The sequence below is a fragment of the Amphiura filiformis genome, chromosome 14 (genome assembly GCF_039555335.1).
Source record: "Amphiura filiformis chromosome 14, Afil_fr2py, whole genome shotgun sequence".
Lineage (NCBI taxonomy): Eukaryota > Metazoa > Echinodermata > Ophiuroidea > Amphilepidida > Amphiuridae > Amphiura > Amphiura filiformis.
Window position 1 is genome coordinate 57,204,665 of NC_092641.1, and position 19,769 is coordinate 57,224,433.

At 34.9% G+C, this 19,769-nt stretch overlaps 1 protein-coding gene across 1 annotated transcript in view; it reads right to left on the reverse strand.

The window, feature by feature from the left end:
- LOC140170349 (uncharacterized) overlaps positions 1-11,677 on the reverse strand; it is a 63,460-nt gene extending 51,783 nt beyond the window's left edge. The window contains exon 1 of the mRNA XM_072193718.1: positions 11,275-11,677. Within this exon, the coding sequence (XP_072049819.1) occupies positions 11,275-11,278 (4 nt within the window). The 5' untranslated portion in view covers positions 11,279-11,677. The remainder of the gene's footprint in view (positions 1-11,274) is intronic.
- Between the last annotated feature and the right edge of the window lie 8,092 nt (positions 11,678-19,769).

Here is a 19,769-nt window from a genome sequence, read left to right on the forward strand (position 1 = left end):
ACTTTGCAGGGGTCAGGTCAAAGGTTACCTGGGTCAAATCTTATAATTTCATTTTCTGGATATCTGCAAGGGGTATGGGGCTCAAACTCAGTGACAACAAATCTCATGACCAGGGGAACATTTTCAGGGGTCAGGTCAAAGGTCATGCAGAGGTCAAATCTTAGAAAAGTATATTCTGGACTTCTGTAAGGGATACAGTGCTCAAACTCGGTGACAACAAACTTGGTGACCAGAAGAAAATATTTTGAACATTTTGCAGGGGTCAGGTCAAAGGTCATCTGGGGTCAAATCTTAAAATTACATTTCCTGGGCATCTGTAAGGAGTATGGGACTCAAACTCAGTGACAACAAACCTCATAACCAGGGGAACATTTTTGGAACATTTTGCAGGGGTCAGATACCTCCAAAACACCAACATACCCCAGCTAGGTTTGTGGTCTATGACCACCATTTGCCACTAGTTCCTTTTGTTATTGGGACTTGTGCACATTGTAAGTAGCAAAAACTAAATGTGCGCATTTAACAGAAACAAACATCCCCTACTCTGACACAACGCACAAGTAATGCTGGCAAGTTGTTACTTTGATATTAGTCGACATATGAATGTGAAATATACCAATGCCAAATTCATGCACATGACAAAAAGCTTCCTGAACGTACATTTACGATGTTGTTTTGAATAAGACAAGCAACAATAATTTGTTGACGTTTCATGTCTTTGAATTAGTTATCTTTCATAATATTCGACTATAGAATATAATTTCACAGTATTGGTTGGCATCAGAAATGTCTCATACATTGGTATATCCAAGACATTTTTTTCAATGACATACGGATTGCAGCATTACACATTGTTCACAAACTGCATTACAAACGCTGTGCCAAACACCCCTAACCCGATAATAAGCATGATGGTACTCGTTTGAAAGGAGGTTTACCGCAGTTCAAACAATTACTATAAAACTAGGAGCAGCTGAACGATTCTACTTTTTTGATTCGTTGATCAAGACACTCTACGACCAGAATGCTTAACCTCTGCTAGTTTTTATGGACATATGTATTTTCTTATCTATATTTATTTTATTATTTCTACCCAAATTCCAGGTAGCTCCTTTTGTTATTAGGACGTGTCCACAGTTGGTAGCAAGACCTAAATGTGCGCACAAACACAAACAAACACCCCTTACCCTGACACACCGCACAAGTAATGGTTTTTACTTTGATAATGTCGACATATGACTGTGAAATATACCAATGCCAAATTCATGCACATGAAAGTTAAAGAACATTCAGGCTACTATAAAACATCGCAAAATTAAAAAAAACTAACTTTTTCCTAAAATTTAATAGAAGTTCATTCAGTCCGGACATTCCTAAATATTTTCCGAATGGGAAATATACAATATCACCGGAAGGGAAAGTGGTATGAAGGTCAAACAATGATCAAAATGTGTATTTTTACCCAAACCATAAAGTTCGGCCAGCTCTTCTATTTCATAGATATATATGTACCTTTCTCGACTTCGGTTGTTCCTTTCTTGTGTACGAATATCGTTCCAATTATATTATTCTTTGTAACATAACCCCGCAAAACTCCCGCAGGTAAAGGAATAACTCTGATCAGTTAATACTGTTACATTGCCGTGCGCATCGCTGAGCTTTATGTTAATTTTCTTTATAATACAGGTTTCAACCTATAATTGGATCATTGTTTTGGCCACAGCAAAATAAACAGCGGGACTTCCAGGTGACCTGTTTTGGTTTATTTATCAGATGCAAAAGTCTTGGCACAATCCTGTATCAGAATTGACAGTAGGATCCACAACATGTTCATCTATCAGGGCACAGTTCTGAATGACCTTTGAAACTTTGGGTACAAAAACTCATACCTCGCAACTTGAGGTCAAATTTTGCTCTATGATTGTTTAATTGAGGTTATTGGACTATGCCATTGGGATGAGGCCATTGTGGTCCATAGTGTGAGCAGCGATAACCTGTGGGTTACCTGTTTATAGGTTAATGTAAACAGTGTGATGTATCTTTTATCTTTGCGCAAATATTTAAAAAAAATATAAACACATGAAATGTAGCATTAATGCTACACTGTAAATCCCTGAATGTAACACTTTTTAAACATTTTAGGCGTTTAGCCAATTTTTTATTATTATCTACATGTACCTTTTCAGAAAAGGGGTTTCCTATTTTGAAACCTATTTTTCCACACATCACAAGTCCAAAATGAATCCAACACCGTCCTTTTGGTTAAGAAATTATCATTTGTATTTAAACGCATCCTAAACACATATATCCGTCCTAAATACTAATTTACAGTGTATGGATTGGATAAGTGTTAAAACGATCAGGATCTGTGATGCGATGCAGTTCTCGCGCCTCTCAACTTATTTCTTAATATCTTGAAATTGCGTTTATAGGTCAATATCATTGTGATTCGATAGATGAGATAATGTTTTATCGCCATTAATGCGATTGAGCGAATCATTATACCAATTTCATTGTGGTATGAAACTTTACATTTCTGTATAGTTAGTGATGATATTGCATCAGGTCTCCAATAACTCAAATTGCGACTGACATTTTTAGTTAATTATCATTCTGGTTGAATGATATCGTGTAGCAAACGATTGCAGTCACTTGTACACTGGACTATAAAAAAAGCAGTTTCCCAAGACACACAAAACGTTTGACAGAAAACTATAAAATGTTAATATTAAAAAACATTATTTCATTGTTCAAAAATATTTTACAATAACATTTTGATTAATTTTTTAATATAAAACATTTTTAAAATGTTTTCACGACTAAAATGTTTTAATCAAAAACAAAACACGTTTGTAACACGTATATAGAGTTTTAATAACATCTCCGTGTTTCCGAAGTTATGTGTACATATATAAAAACGATAAGGCATTATACTTTTTCAGAAATACAGTGGTGTACCGTGTACAAAATCTTATTGCAAAACATGTTAAGGAAGGGGTATGAACGTTTGGACAGTATTTATTTTGGGACATTAGAGCACATCAGACATATCGAATTGCATTCTGAATACGAAGAATGTCCTTCTGATATCAAATAATTTTGATTTTTTGAAATTCGCAATTTAATACACATTTTATGGCAAATCATTAAAATTGATATTTTGATATTTAACAGTACTCGAAGTAAACTTTATAAATCTGATGATTTATACTTAAAGTGTATGTAGGTGGGATGAAAAGCCGACGATCAATTGAAAATTTTGACCTTTCGTATTGAATATATGGATTTTGTTTCCAAAAACACACACACAAAAAAGGTCTTTTTGGGAAAAAAATCCATATCTTCAATATGAAAGGTCAACATTTTCAATTGACCGTCGGCTTTTCCTCCCAGCTACATACACTTTAAAATATATCATTAGATTTATATAATTTACTTCGAGGACTGTTATATATCAAAATTTGAAAAATATCAAATTTTTATAATTTGTCATAAAATTTGTATTATATTGTGATTTTCAAAAATGAAAATTATATGATATCAGAAAGACATGCTTCGTATTGAGAATGCTATTCGATAGGTCTGAGGTGCTCTCATGTTCCACAAAAAATACTGTCGAAACGCAATAAACGCTCATTCTAGATCCCTTAAGTCTAATAGGATATTTCAGAAATGGCCAACACATTGGATTTGCATATTACAATACTAACTATCCAGTGCACAAGTGGCTGATATGAAAAATTACTTCATATCACCTTTTTGTGCTCCAAGGTGTATATTTTATATATTAATGGTGACAATAATATCACATAATTTAACTATCATAATCTGGTATCTATAATCTGGTATTTATATTTATAAATCTTATTTGATCTTGATGCGCAATATTGGCTTATAAAGTTCATTAATACCAAAATGCACGATACAGCATTTTCCCAAAATGCAGTTGGATAAGAAGCATCGATGTTATCACCATTGGGTTACTACGTCATATGAGTATACGAGTATATAAAGTGTCCTGATGCAGCAAAGAGGGTAGCATCCAATTGTTTTCATGAAGCAAACGACGCTAGTGGAAAATTATACCTTGGAAATACTAGTACTTCCATGATTATACCAAAATCATACACCTGTTGCCGTCTAACACTTCTTTCGGGCTCTGTTGCTATTTAGTATACCTAAGGTGGAAGCTCTATAGTCCGACGGTTCTTTATTCCGACGGTTCTTTAGTCCGAAGGTTCTTTAATCCGATGGTTCTTTATTACGAAGGTTCTTTATTCCGACGGTTCTTTATTTCGAAGGTTCTATAGTCCGAATCTAAAAAAAGTTCCCTAATCCGAATCTTAAAAGAGGTCCTTTAATCCGAATTTTAAAAACGGTTCTCTAGTCCGAATATGAAAATAGGCTCTATAGCCCGAATTAAAAAAAAAGGTTCTCTAGTCCGAATATAGAAATAGGTTCTCTAAGCCGAATTTGAAAAAAGGTTCTCTGGTCCGAAATTGCAAAACGGTTCTATAGTCCGAAACGGATACCGTATTCTTAAGTCCGAATTGGTAAACGGGTTCTATAGTCCGAATTTTATTTTTATCATTTGTTTCAGTGTCAAATCATCAATTGTTAAATACAAATCCGCTGCTGTTCAACAAGGTTGGTTTCTCTGGATATTTTCCGTAGCGTACATTGACGTTCTCCTTTATTCTGGTGATATTTTCTTCATTTTTATCCGTTTTTCAATCCATTATAATATTATATACTAGTAATACTCTACGATGTATTCGGGCATTGTCGAGTTCAAATTTTCATAGCGCCTTCCCGCCATGTAAATGCTGCGGCTTTTTCATTTAAACAAATTTTAGTCATTTAAACAAATTAATTTACAGAATAGTTAAAGTATAGTTTTATCTTGCGATTTTGCCCGGGGTGTAAACTGTTTCAATGTACGGGTAGTCTTGTGATTAAATCATCATCATTTTCGACCCGTACTCTACCCTGAAAACCCGTTTCTGGCCATTTTTCAATCCGAGGGCCTGCTTTATTCAAAAATTGTGTTATGCAACTTTTTTGGCGATCCAAGTTCATGTGCAGGTCTCAAATATTTATTTAGGCTATAACATGCCTCTTTTTTTACACAGAAAGGCCAAAATATCTCTAAAAGACTTTTGTTTTTACTGGAATCCATCTACATTACATCGTGATTTGGTGGTGTACGCCCTTTTAGCAGCAGAGTCATCTCGTTTACCATAAACTCTGCTTTAGTCTTATTTAGCTAGAGGTTATGTTAATGTTTTAAAAATTCGGACTATAGAACCTTTTTACTAATTCGGACTAAAGAACACGGTATCCGTTTCGGAATATAGAACCGTTTTGCAATTTCGGACTAGAGAACCCTTTTTTGAATTCGGATTATAGAGCCTCTTTCTGTATTCGGACTATAGAACCCTTTTTAAAATTCGGACTATAGAGCCTATTTCTATATTCGGACTATAGAACCCTTTTTTAAATTCGGACTATAGAGACTATTTTCATATTCGGACTAGAGAACCGTTTTTAAAATTCGGACTATAGAACTTTCGAAATAAAGAATCGTCGGAATAAAGAACCTCTTTTCAATTTTTTTTTCGGACTAGAGAACCTCTTTTAAAATTCGGAATAGCGAATGCTATGAACACGTGTTCGGACTAGCGAACCTTCGGACTAAAGGACTTTCGGATTAAAGAACCTTCGGATTATAGAGCAGTCCCCCTATCCAGAGAGTGTGCGCGCGGTTGAACGCCTCGCGCTACGCGCTCGCTAAGTCCACGAGGGCCACAAACTGCGGATATTTGCCGTCTAAACATTTTATCATGTGAGCTTGGCCTCTCAGGTTGCGACTGTTTCTATAATTGGCTATTTCAGTTGAAATCCATACACCTCCTATGAAAGACGTGACCTTAATCTTCAACACAGGGAGTCTAAATTTCAAACAGGGTTACCTGAATGGGTGACTCCATTTGATATCTACACCCCATGTGCAAGAGCTTAAGGTTAAGTCTTCTACAGGGGTGTAGGAATGTCAACTTGCATAGCCCAATCTGAAATACTGACACGAACAAACCATCTTCGTAACAACTACATAAATAATGAAGAAGGTGGCTTATAATATGCTTCACCCTAACAGGGCGTTATAGACAATGCGAGACACAAATTAATATTTGCGAGTATCGGAAATAAACGATAAAAGCCCGAGAAATTATCATTTATGCACACACACTAAAACTAAATAATTGAAGTAATGGATCTAGATTTGTACCCATTGAAATAAACTGCCACGCAAAGTACTAACAAATCTTAGTATTACACCATAACTGAGTTTTGATGGATTATTTTCATTACGACTTTTCCTTTCGTTAGGTTTTGCAATTTTGTCAAACCTTTCGACTCTCTTCTTCCTGTCACTGTGCTATCAAAGCAGTAAATCCCCGATATAGAATATCAAGAAATTAAAGAACTTATTTCTTATTAAAATCCATGGGTATTATATAAGCGCTATTCCATATATAAAATTTCAACTCTTATTGTTTTAACCCATTCTAGAGAAGTGGTTACAAATTTCACAAATTTAACAAACATTTCAACACATACATTTTTACTAGCATTTTCAGAAATATATGTTGGGAATGAATTCAAATAACCACACAAACATACGTAGTACTATGAATCAGTATAAATTCCTGAGATAGGTATAGAATTTGTTGTTGTGAGAATTCCTTAAATTCTGTTGGGTTATTATACTGCAATCCATACACCTAGTGGGTCTAATAAAGACGTTACGTAAGGGTCTGATTTCAGCAGTAATATCCGCAAAGGGCTTGACTATTAGGTTTTAATAAAAACACCGGTGAATATACCCCTTGGAGTTATTCTGTTTATAAGCAAGAAATGTCAGTGTTATCGCGCCAGTTGAGTATCACTAGGAGCCACAACATGCTCATCTATCAAGTCACAGTTCTTTAACCCCAAGACATTTGCACATTCATTGAATGACCTTTAAAAATGTGGGTACAAAAACTCATACTCTGAAACATGAGGTCAAATTTTGCACTATGATTGTTTAATTGAGGTTATGCCATTAGGATTAGGCCACTGTGGTCCGTAGTGTATGGTGATATGTTTTCTCCCAAATTATTTATTTTAAAGCGATCTTTTGAAGAAAGCATTTTTAAATGTTTAAAAATCGTGTAGTTTTATGCACAGATGGAAATCAATATGCAGGGAAACGTAACGTATTGGAAGGGCAGATTGAAACAGAGATGTCTTCGACTTCATTAAGAGAAAAATGTTTGAGTGACAGTGGCGTAGTAGCAACACTGCAAAAACAAGTGTTATTATTTAAACACCATATTGTGTTTATTAGAGCAACACTTAATAAACACATAATTCATGTTAATGGTCTAACACTAATGTTAATGGTTCTAACACTAATGTTCATAAATTAACACTTGGTGTTATATTACAAACATTAGTGTTTGTAATATAACACCAAGTGTTAATTTATGAACATTAGTGTTAGACCATTAACATGAATTATGTGTTTATTAAGTGTTGCTCTAATAAACACACTGAATATGGTGTTTAAATAAAAACACTTGTTTTTGCAGTGAAGGACGTTTTCAAAGAGTGGAAAAGGGTGGTAAGAGTGGGCAAGGCAAATTTCGAGGAGGCATAGTTTGACGAAAATGGTCAAAAATCACAAAGAAAGTACAACTCAGTGCTGAAGAAGTGACCTCGGATGAGCCACGAAAATTCGACTCGTAAGTGAAATTTTACAAATGCTTGTGTGAATTAGTTTTACATTAATCTACATTAAAGTACAACAAGCCCTAAAAATCTTAAATATCAAGGCATCCAGCATCCTACAGGGAGAAAGTAGGGGGAGTAAGACTTTCAATGGGAGGGCAGCTTTCCCCCTTTGTCCCCTTGGCTAGGCCACTGGTATTTGTTTATATATTTTGTGTAATTTTACTTTTAATTAGCAGATAACCATACTAAGTTTATCAGCAATCAGCACGAAATTAAAATCTAAATCGTAACAAAATGTTTTCTGTTGATCTTGCTTTAATAAGCAATGCCTTATTTGACTAGACTTGTGTTCTGATTGCATATACAGCCCAGAACCTTGCCAAAACCGTAATATATTTGTATTAACCATTCGCTCACCCCTTTTCCGGAAATAAATTCTAGTTTAAGTCCTTTTAACACTAATTTTGCTCTAACGCACGATATTTTTTATTCTGATCTTTAAAACCTATAATAGGCCTAGGCCTACCTGTTTAAAAAAAAACCTACTGACCATAGAGAATAATCTAAGACAAAATATAAAAGTAAATCAATGTTGGGCCCATTTGGACGCATATTATACAATGACCAATAGACTTCACATAGCAAGGGATAGGGAGATAATAAAATTATTATTATTGAAGGGAATTTCCTGGCCAGGGGCTATTTGATTTGTTGAGTAATATTGCCAAAATGTTCCCGACCTTATTTGTAATAGTTTGAGGGTAGGTTTATTCCGTGTATCATTGCAGTTGCATCCGATCCGATCGGTGGTATCCTTATTAGATTTAATAAAATTTTATGTTTTAAACTACTGGATGAATAATCTACACCAAAATAAAAGTATTAGTTGCCACAAAAGTTAGGTAAACTTGTGTTGTAGATAGATAACTGTTTTGTTGTAATCAAATTTTTAATCATTTACATGATGCCATCTTCCTCCTCCTATCCCTCCTCCTCCTCCTCCACCTCCTTCTCCTCATCATAATAATAATCATCATCATTATCATCATCATCATCATCATCATCATCATCATCATCATCATCATCATCATCGTCATCATCATCATCATCATCATCATCATCATCATCATCATCATCATCATCATCATCATCATCATCATCATCATCATCGTCATCGTCATCATCATCATCATCATCATCATCATCATCATCATCATCATCGTCATCATCATCATCATCATCATCATCATCATCATCATCATCATCATCATCATCATCAATGTATTATGAATAACAACATTTTATCTGTGGAATTCCTTAGTGCTGTCTGATATAAAGTCGCTTCGTTAGAACTATATTCCATTATACTCATAATACCCCTGTCATCTTTAAGGGATGGTATATGTGTGTAAATGGAGGAGAAATGGGAGGATTTTGGCATGTTTGCTGTGATTGTTTGCCTAGCAATATTGATCACAAGTACACAATTGATGGTGCATATCAAGGACCAAACTCTATAGTTTTATATTTGAGCACGATCACTTCTGTAAGGTCATGGGAAATTATGTAAATCGGCTTTTATATTTGATGTTGCATATCGGCTCACGCACTTTTTTTTTTGTACCCAGTATTTCACAAAGTCCCTGTACCCTGATGACCCTATGACTTTTTGCTGGTATGTTGAGCACTTTAAACAATTAATTATAGTACTTACCTCCTACTTAGGAACATGCATATGCCTTAATGTATGTCGACCATGTCAACAACCCAGTGTAGTTTTACATGGTTGGAAAAGTCTATTTCCTTTCGCTATTTTGCCAATCATAATTCATAAATTGTCCAACTTTTTTGACAAAAAGAGTTTTGCAACTATTCCGCCAGCAAGGAAACACAAATTTATGTGTATCCAGTGCGTCCTTTACGTTTAAATAGTTCAGTTTATTGTCAAGTTGTGCCTCTATACGCCATATTTACGGAATTGATGATACGAGCTGATACGGAATTTTTGAACCCAAATTTCTTGAAATATACATTACCTTTTAACTTCTCGCCACGTAATTGGATTCATAAGAAGGTCAAATACAAGCCTTCCATTATGGCTGGTATCATCATCTCGATTGGTGTCTTGTGTTAGTATTATTCCATATTTTGCTGGTAGAAGTTCAATGAAACCCTCCATAATTCACGACTTCTGTCACTTGTGTTATAAACTCGATGTGTTTACTATATTGTTGCTCGGGTCCGCGACTAATCGCAGGGACCGGTCTATCATTAGCTATTCTATACACTTTTCAATAGCCTTATTGTGATGTGTGGGAGTTTTAAAAGCCGAGCCATGAACAAAATATAATGCGAGCACCCGGGGGGGGGCATCAACTTTAGAGGTGACGGTATGTGCCTGTCAATATATGCCCCTCTTTTGAAGCCGACTATACCCGATGACCAGGCACCTTCAGTTTTCAAAATATTATACCCAATGACCCCTTTTTCATTTTGATTGTACATAATGACCCTTTTTTTATAAAAAAAACCCAACGTTTTGTACTGATGCTTGTAGGCACATATACCCATCAATTCTAAAGTTGAGTGCCCCAGGGCGAGCATATACTGCGGGCCAATGAACAATGAGATAGTGGCTTTTCTGATATAGCTTTGAGGAACTGTTGAAGTATAAATCAGCCAACGAGTAGGTGTGTCCAAATTGCACATCTTGAATTGAGATCAAGACATGCTGTTATTTCAATTGTTATACCGTTCCGGTTGGTTTATTACCTACCATTGCCTACGAGATGCAGTTCTAAGGTGACAGAGAGACAGGTCTGCAATTCGATTCCACAACCATTCATACCTTTCATCTGTTTTATTGTATTATCGTGCGAATTGCTCCGTGGTACCTTACGGGTACCTGAATTTTATTTGAATGAAGGTGACTCTGTCATGCTCGACGTCATATTGCATAATTTCTATACAGTATATGCAATAAACCAACCAGAACAGTATAACAATTGAAATAATAGGCAGTTCTAAGATAGGTTAAGAAGAATATAACGTCACAATTCTGTATTATTATTCAAGGTTGTAACGTGTGTCTATGCTGTCCTGTAGGCCTACCTGGCAACAGACACGCCCCCGGTACAAACAGATGAAATTTGTAGAAAAGCATGATTATGACAAAAAACATTAAAAAATTATACTTTGAGGTATTGTTTTTTTTAATTTTTGTATGGCAGATCATACATACACATGTGCTGAGGTCAAAAAGGTAAAAATTTTGTTTTTGACCCCTGACTCACCTGTCATTCCAAACAACCCCTTAACTGCACATGATTTGAATTATGTCGAATTGTAATATTTTCATTTCCCAACTTCGCACAAGTCTTGCCGAAAAATTTCTTTGATCTTTGAATCTTTGCATGAATACTAACAAATTAAGCAAGAAAAATAAATAAAGAAATAAAAAGAAATAAATAATATACAATCAATTTACCAACTTACCCATCTCCAAAAATAATCCAGGTGACCATAAAATTCCCGTTGCTAACGAACACACTGATAAATCTCCCGCCTTTACCTAGGACACACAGATAAATTTCCCGCCTTCACGTAATCTCAACACATTTCTACGCACACAGTATAAGTTCCACTAATACAGATACCACCAAATCGCGCGAGATCCATTGATATTTTCCGAGTCAATACTAGATATGTTTTTACTTGCTGGAGTGCACTCTAGATATAGTTTGAAAAGTTGCCATAAATACAAAATGTTGAAATCATCGAAAAAGAGAAAAGAAGTTTGAAATTGAACCTGTCGAATACGCTTTATCTATACGACCTTAGGAATGAATACCAGCAGTGTGAAGCGTATCTGAGTATGCTTGCAAGTTTATATGTCTTACGAGTGAGCACGCCGAGGTTTTATACCAGTATGTTATCGAATGTCGACGTCGTGTCTTTAATCATGTTAATAGCGAGCTTATTGTGCTTCTAGGAGACACGTAGGAAGGGGTGCCACAGAAAGCATTGAAACAGTTTCAAATTAATTTTGTTTCACAAATATTGATTAATGCTTTACACGCTAAATGTTGACAAACTGACGAAATTGTGAAATATCACATAGGCTGTCTCAAGATATGCTGAACCAATACTAGGCTTGTTTGTACTCATTTGAACGCATTTTTCATGCTTAATCCAAATATGGTAATGAAACATTGAATTTTGACAATTTTTGATAAAGTTTGAAATATTTGACATGTTGTCTGCACTCGACACCCGCGTGGAGAGGGTTAAATGTTGATGTGATTTTTGGAGTGAATTGACATACACGTAGTTCGGTATTATTTATACCATCGTCTGCTAGTTAATGCGTTATTGCAATGTAGTACTACCATTGCCCTCTTTTAGTGCAAACTATACTCCGCACAAAATACCTTTACACTTGGAAGATAAGTATCTACAGTTTCTAATTCAAACAGTATTTTGGGTACATTCCTGTTTTTAATAGATGCAATATCTTATCGATTATTAAACCTCAGCGGACTCCGACTGGACAAGTCGACCTAAGCATTGCTTCGTAAGCAAGCAAGTAAGGACAGGTATATAGCAAATATAATGGAAATGGGTAGCACATGCAAATGAGGTCTTGCCCATAACTATATCTGTTCTAAAAGTATCTGCTTTGCATGTTTTCATGATGTTAACATAATTAAAATGAATAACAAGCTCACTTTATTAAGGTTATTCGTGGATTCGCGGTAACCCCAAAGTTTAGACATGAGTAAGTTTGGCAATCAGACCTTTGTTGAGTGAAGTAGGTGTGTAAAATATCAGTACGACGGCAACTTCGTGACCTCTTTTGTTCGATAGAAAATTTTTACGGGTTGGTGAACACGGGTTACGTAACTAAATGTTGAAAATTTGGCCGGCAAACATGTTTTAGCGAAATAGCTCCAGAAATGGGAGACACGGGTCGTTTTTTGCTTAAATTGCGTACCATGATCACGGATAAGATACCAAACATTTGTGCAAAGAACAAAAAACGAGTAAAAGTTGAATAATATTGAAAATAAAGAAGCTTGAACATGTCCAAAGTGGCCGGGAAAATGAGAAAAATTGCATGTCACGATCACCAAAATGGTTATATCTACAACTATGAGCAAACGCCGGTCGTATGCTTTTCTGTAATGATAGATATTAACTAACTTGAGCTTGTATTAAGTTTTCAGCGAAAATGATTGGTGGAATAATCGAGTCGTAGGTTGGAAAGTTACTCTCAAAACGGCCCGTGTCTCAATCGTGCGTGTCCCGTTAGTGACAAGTGTCACTAGCAAAATAGCAGCCGGCCTTGTCATTATATCGAATAATAATCGTCAGAATCGTCCAGTTAACTCCAGTGATATTTATTTATTCAAGCAAATTACTGCATTGACTTACAAAATATTGAAGTCAATATAAAAAGTTATATCACCTCATTTGACTGAACTTAAGGGGGGTCGATCTTTTGTGCGTAATTATAGAGGGCCAGGGGATTCACGCTATCATTAAAAAATTTATTTGAAGAAGTCAACGAGCCCTAGGAATAAAAACTGTAGTGTAATTCACCCCAGATACAATTTCTTTATACGACAAAAATTAATTTTTGTAATCGATCAAAAAACAAACGTTTTATATCAATTTTAAATTTTTTAGGTCAAGGCTATTTTTACCATTATGCAGCGAACCATTGTTGAAGCTATTTCACATCAGTACGACGGCAACTTCGTGACCTCTTTTGTTCGACAGAAAATTTATACGGGTTGGTGAACACGAGTTACGTAACGCAATGTTGAAATTTTAGCCGGCAAACACGTTTTATCAAAATAGCTCCAGAAATGGAAGACACGGGTCGTATATTGCTACATTTATGTACCCTAACCACAGATAAGATATCAAACATTGTGTAAAGCAACAAATAACTTGTAAAAGTTGAATTAAATGGACAATAAAGAAGCTTGAACATGTCCAAAGTAGCTCGGAAAATGAGAAAAATTGCATGTCACGAACACAAAATGTTCATATCATCAAGCAAGAAAAAGCGCCGAAACCAAATAAGTGTCATGTTATAGAATAACTAAAGTGAGCTTGCCTGAAAATTTCATCAATTTTGGTTGGGGTATATTCCGAGTCGTATATTGAACATGTTGAAATGTTTATCTTTGTGCGTGACTACTGTCACGCGATATATTGTAAGGCCGATGTTTTTCCTGCAAAGAAACTTGCATTGTCAATTGTTCATTGTTGGTTATTTACCTTGAAAATAATACTCCCAACGTTTAAACAATTTTAAAGTCAGCATAAAGGTTTGTGTTACATTATTTGGACGGTGTTAATTCATTCCAGAAATAGAATATACGAGTGAGCCATGAGTGGGAATAACATTGCTATTATTATCGTATCTATCAAATCACTGGTATGGCTTGGTGGTAAATACCGGGGGTAAATTAAATTTTTGGAAGTTCGATCTTGGTTCGAACCCCGCTGGCACCTCTCTTTGATTTTTGATTTTATTTTAACTAATTTTTTTTAATCCTAGTCTAGTTTTCATATTTTTTATTAAATTTGAAGTTTTGTAATTCCAAAAATTATAACCAATATTTATAATATTAATAAATAACTGTCAGGAAGGTTTTCACATTAGGCCTACATTTGAAGCAGGAGTAGCGAGTTAAAAATGAAAGAAAACACCTAATATCTTGACCGCTTAACTGTGGTGTTCTATAATGGGGGATTAAATAAGACATCAAAGCTCTATCTGGAAAACGAACTTCTGCTGATTCCAATTAGGTGTAATCCGAGGTGTAAGTTGGACATTGTGTAAAAATGACAAATATGCCAAAATATTAGGTTTGAAATTCGTGCATCTCGTGATTTAATATGAATGCATAAAAGCTCATAAAATATGTTGTCGATAGGGGAGGGGTCTAGTCCAATTAAAAAATCGTGAAAATCTGTGTTGATGTTCCTTTCTTTGATATATTATATATTCTTGAACTAAAAATTACTTTAGTTTGACATGCTTTATTTGAAATTATTTCATGAAAGCTACTGAACTTAAATGCAATTTAAAAAAAAGATCAAATCGAATGTAGGATTAGGCCTAAATATGAAATACTTAGCAACAAGAAATAAATCATGAAAAAGGTGGGCCTTCAAGCTGCATTCATTAGGCCTATATTATTAAAGACAAAAGGGAGAGAAAAAAAAGAAAGAAACTCGAACTGAAAAAATCCAAGAATAACATGATGGGAATCGAACTCTCAACCTTCCGCACTGCAGTCCTTCGCTCGGTCCACTAAGTCATCGCATCTTGTTCTTGCAACGGGTATTATTTTGCTATCTTATTTCTCGTTCAACATGTTCAAGTATCTCACTCATCAACAGTCTTTTTAAAACTGTGTGTACTTCAGTTAAATGAGATATACTACCTTCTTTGACGACTACAATATTTTGTTACACAATAGAGTATTTTGCATTAATAAAATATATAACAATAGACGTTTTAAATTGCTATATTGATCAATATAACATGCATAATAGACAGCACCGGCTGGGATCCATTTCGTGAAGCATCGTGACATTTGCAACGTGCGCGTACGACACGAGAACTCAAAGAACACAACTTTTCAACCTACGACTAGGTTGTTCCACCGCTCATTTTCGCTGAAAATTTAATACAAGCTCTGGTTAATTAATGTTTATCATAACAGAAAAGCATTAGACCGGCGTTTCCTCCAAGCTGTAGATATAACCATTTTAGTGATCGTGACATGCATTTTCTCTCATATTTTAGGCTACTTCGCGCACCAAAAGCATTCATTTTTTCCACAATAATTCAACTTTTACACGTTATTCTTTGCCTTATACTCATGTTTCATATCTTATCTATGGGCTCAATATGGAAAGGAAGGGAGGAACGACTCATGTATTCCATTTTTTTGATGTTTTCTGAAAACCCGTATTTGCCACCTGATTTTCAACATTGCGTTACGTAACAGCAAAGGTCACGCCGGTAAAAATTACCGGAAGTGAGCTAAGTTGCTGTCGTACTGACATACATGTATAAAACATTCTAGAGAAAGAATGAGGACATATGGTGTTGAAATATCTTTTGTTGATTTCGAATGATAATGTCATGAAGTCGTAAATTTTAAGGTCAAATTCCTAAAACCAAAACAAAACATTGCGACGCAGATAATTCCCGACTTACGCAATTTCATCATCACATCAGTGTCTTTATTATTTGTTTGAAACCTTTCCCAAACGTTCGTGCTATTTATGCATAAAACGGCTAATATATCTTTACAAAACTCGTCTTTTTTTAGTAAACAAAAGGCTAAAGATGGCATTATGAGATTTATCTTTTATCATTACACTCCTCCGCTCATCTGCCACGGTGGCCGAGTGGTAAAGCGCTAGACGCGTAATCGAAGGAAGTTTAGGATCGCTGGTTCGAGTCACAACGAAGCCTGTGGAAACTTTTTTTTCTTCAAAATTCATGATCGCATTCCGAAATGAGTCACTTGTCGGTAAATCATGGATCGTATCCTTAAAAGCAGTTTTAAAAATATTATTGTTGATCGAGTCACTGAATGAGAAATAAGATTGCAAAAGAAACGAGTATGGTACAGCAGGTTGTGATGGTCTAGTTGTTGACGCCGTGGTTTGAAGTGCGAGAGGTTGAAGGTTCGAATCCTACAGCATTTCGAATTTTTTTCTCTCTTGTTCTGTTAGGCCTATGGTGTATGTGTGTAGGCCCGTCAGTATTATGATCAATTGAAAATATTTCTATGCAACACGTTTGAAATGTTTTTCTTTATGCGTAGGCCTACATATTAAAAAATAAGATAGCGTCAGCCATAATTTACGAATTTCAAACCTGATATTTTGGCATAATATTATTTGTAATTTTACACCGTTCTTACACCCTACCCAGACATACACATAATTGGAATCAGCGTTTCGTTGTCTAGAGTAACTTTAATTATCTTCAATAGAACACCATAAGCGGTCAAGATAAAAAAAATGCTTTCTTTCATTTTACCTCATTATTTCTGCTTCAAATGATCAGAAACTCTTCCTGAAAGTTGTTTACTAATATCCTAAATATTTTCAAAAAAAACCCCGCTATGGTAGGATTCGAACTTCCAACCTTCGGCACTTCAGGCACGGCCTTAGCCACTAGACCATCACAACCTGCTAATTTATTCTCGTACCTTTTGCAATGTTATTTCTAATTCAGTGTCTCGTTCAACAATAATCGTTTATGAACTGTTTGTAAGTTCAGTCAAATGGCTTGAAATTACGTTTTATATTGACTTCGATATTTTGTAAGACAGGGCAGTATTTTGTATGAATAAATAAATATCACTGTAGTGTACTGGACGATCCTGGCAATTATTAATCGATTATATGGACAAGGCCGGCTGTTAATGACACTGGTCAGTAATGGTCAAGCACGATTGCGAGGGGAAGCCGTTTTGAAAGCAACTTTCCAACCTACGACTCGATTATTCCACCAATCATTTTCGCTGAAAATTTAATACAAGCTCAAGTTAGCTAATATCTATCATTACAGAAAAGCATACGACCGGCAGCGTTGGCTCATAGTTGCAGATATAACCATTTTGGTGATCGTGACATGCATTTTTTCTCATTTTTTAGGCTACTTCGCGCACAATAAACATTCATTTTCTCCACAATAATTGGAATTTTACACGTTACTGTTTGCCTTATACTCATGTTTCATATCTTATCTATGGGCTCAATGTGGAAATGAAGGAGAAACGACTCGTGTATTCCATTTTTTGATGTTTTCTGAAAAACTGTATTTGCCACCTGATTTTCAACATTACGTTACGTAACAGCAGAGGTCACGCCGGTAAAAATTACCGGAAGTGAGCTAAGTTGCTGTCGTACTGTATAAACCTAATTATTTTAAAACCCACAACATAAGTATGTGCAGCGTAAATAGATACAATAGATTTAGATTAGTATTATAACATTTATATGTTTCCCAACTGCCATTGAGCATAATACATAAAGTTCCATTTCTCAAGGACTAGCCAATGGTAATGCAGTGATCAATATTGTAAACTGCAAATAAGGTTATGTGAAAAGTGTAAGAAGGATTCATGGGTAATGATTAAATTCCTAGGAAACAAGTGTTTCAGTGGTTGAAGGGGGCTTGTTCGATTTGTTTATATTTAATTTTGTTATAAAAGGTGTTTCACAACGGCACTAAGTAAAGTATTGGTGGTGATCGCCATGGAGGATAAAGCTATTACATTCCTATTCATAAAATCTATACAAATGGAACACATGTCAGGCCTAATATATCACTGCTGATATTATGAGAAAAATATAAGCTTTCTTCTGATGCTAAAATCTCAATTTGATAGTATAAAGTGGGAGATGAGGCTGTCAATCTGTTACACAATATGGTTGTGTCATTTAATTATTTGAACTCGAGAATGGCAATATCAAATGGATGTTTCTGATGTTACAAGCGCTAAAATATCAATAGTGCGTTTAAAATCGTGGCTTAATGACCTAATGACTACTTACTAGTACATTATATAGACCTACCATGATTAATAAGGCTAATTTTAACACATTAATTGTAGATAGTCTAAAAACTGTTTATAATAATTCATGGTTAAATGTTGTAAAAAACCATCAGACTAAACTTCGAACTTGTTGTCAATTCAAACGTTCATTTTCATTAGAAAAGTATGTTACATTATTAAAACGTAGGCATAGATCTACTTTTTGTAAACTTAGAATTAGTTGTCATAAATTAAGGATTGAAATGGATAGATATGTTTCACCTAAATTACCTCCAGAACGGAGAATTTGTAAATATTGTAATCTCAATGAAATTGAGGACGAATTTCATTTCATTATGAAATGTTCCTTATATAACGATATCCGTAATAGATTTATGACGTTAATAGATGATATTTTTGTTACAAACAACTCAACTGAAAATGATAAGTTTCTTCTTATCTTGGGTGCCAATGATTTTGACACCACCAATGCAGTTGCCAATTTCATTTATACTGCCTTTGAAAAACGGGATTTAAATAATAGGCCTATGCCTAGTTAATTTATATTATATTCTTTATAGTCGTAAACTGTATTGTTCTTGTACTTTATTTGTATTATATATATCGTATTATTATATATGTTTTGACCATATCTTGTTGTAAGATGAATGTCAATAAAATCTGAATCTATATGTAAAGTATGATATATGTGAAATATTTACAATAAGTCTTCAACACTGTAAAGTATGATGTTCAACTGTAAAGAGGCAATGAACAGCGCCACAGTTTATATACTGCTGGCATATTGCAATTTCAACTGAGTAATGGCAGGAAATTATTGAGGGCAGTCATTTATTTGCTCAGTAGGATTATACAAGTAACAGGTTTTAACACCTTTTATTATTCTGCGTGTTGTAGATCTCCTGTTTCAGTTGAGCAACTATTTGCATTATTGCGTTTGTTATTTCTATTAATATTGTATTGTGTATTCTCTCAATCAATATCTGAAGTGTCCATTTGGTTAAACTCAGACACTGCTCTAAAAGAAGACCAATGAATCTTTACCTATTTCGAATCCATATACTTCTCTAGGTGGTATCCTTCAAGCAAGGCAGTTACATTCTTTTAGCCATACTTCAAATAAGATAAGTATATATATGCGACTCTAAAAGTAATATACCGTCTTACTAGGCCACCATCAATCAGATGCCCAAGTAAGTCCGGTGGTATCGAACGTAACGGAGCAAAGTAAGTTGCAATGTAATTCTATTATTAATTTATTACTGGATAATCTATACCAAAATATAAGGTAATAAAAGAAATATTAAATCTGTTCATCTGACATTTTTTTGATGTTTTCTGAAAAACTGTATTTGCCACCTGATTTTCAACATTACGTTACGTAAC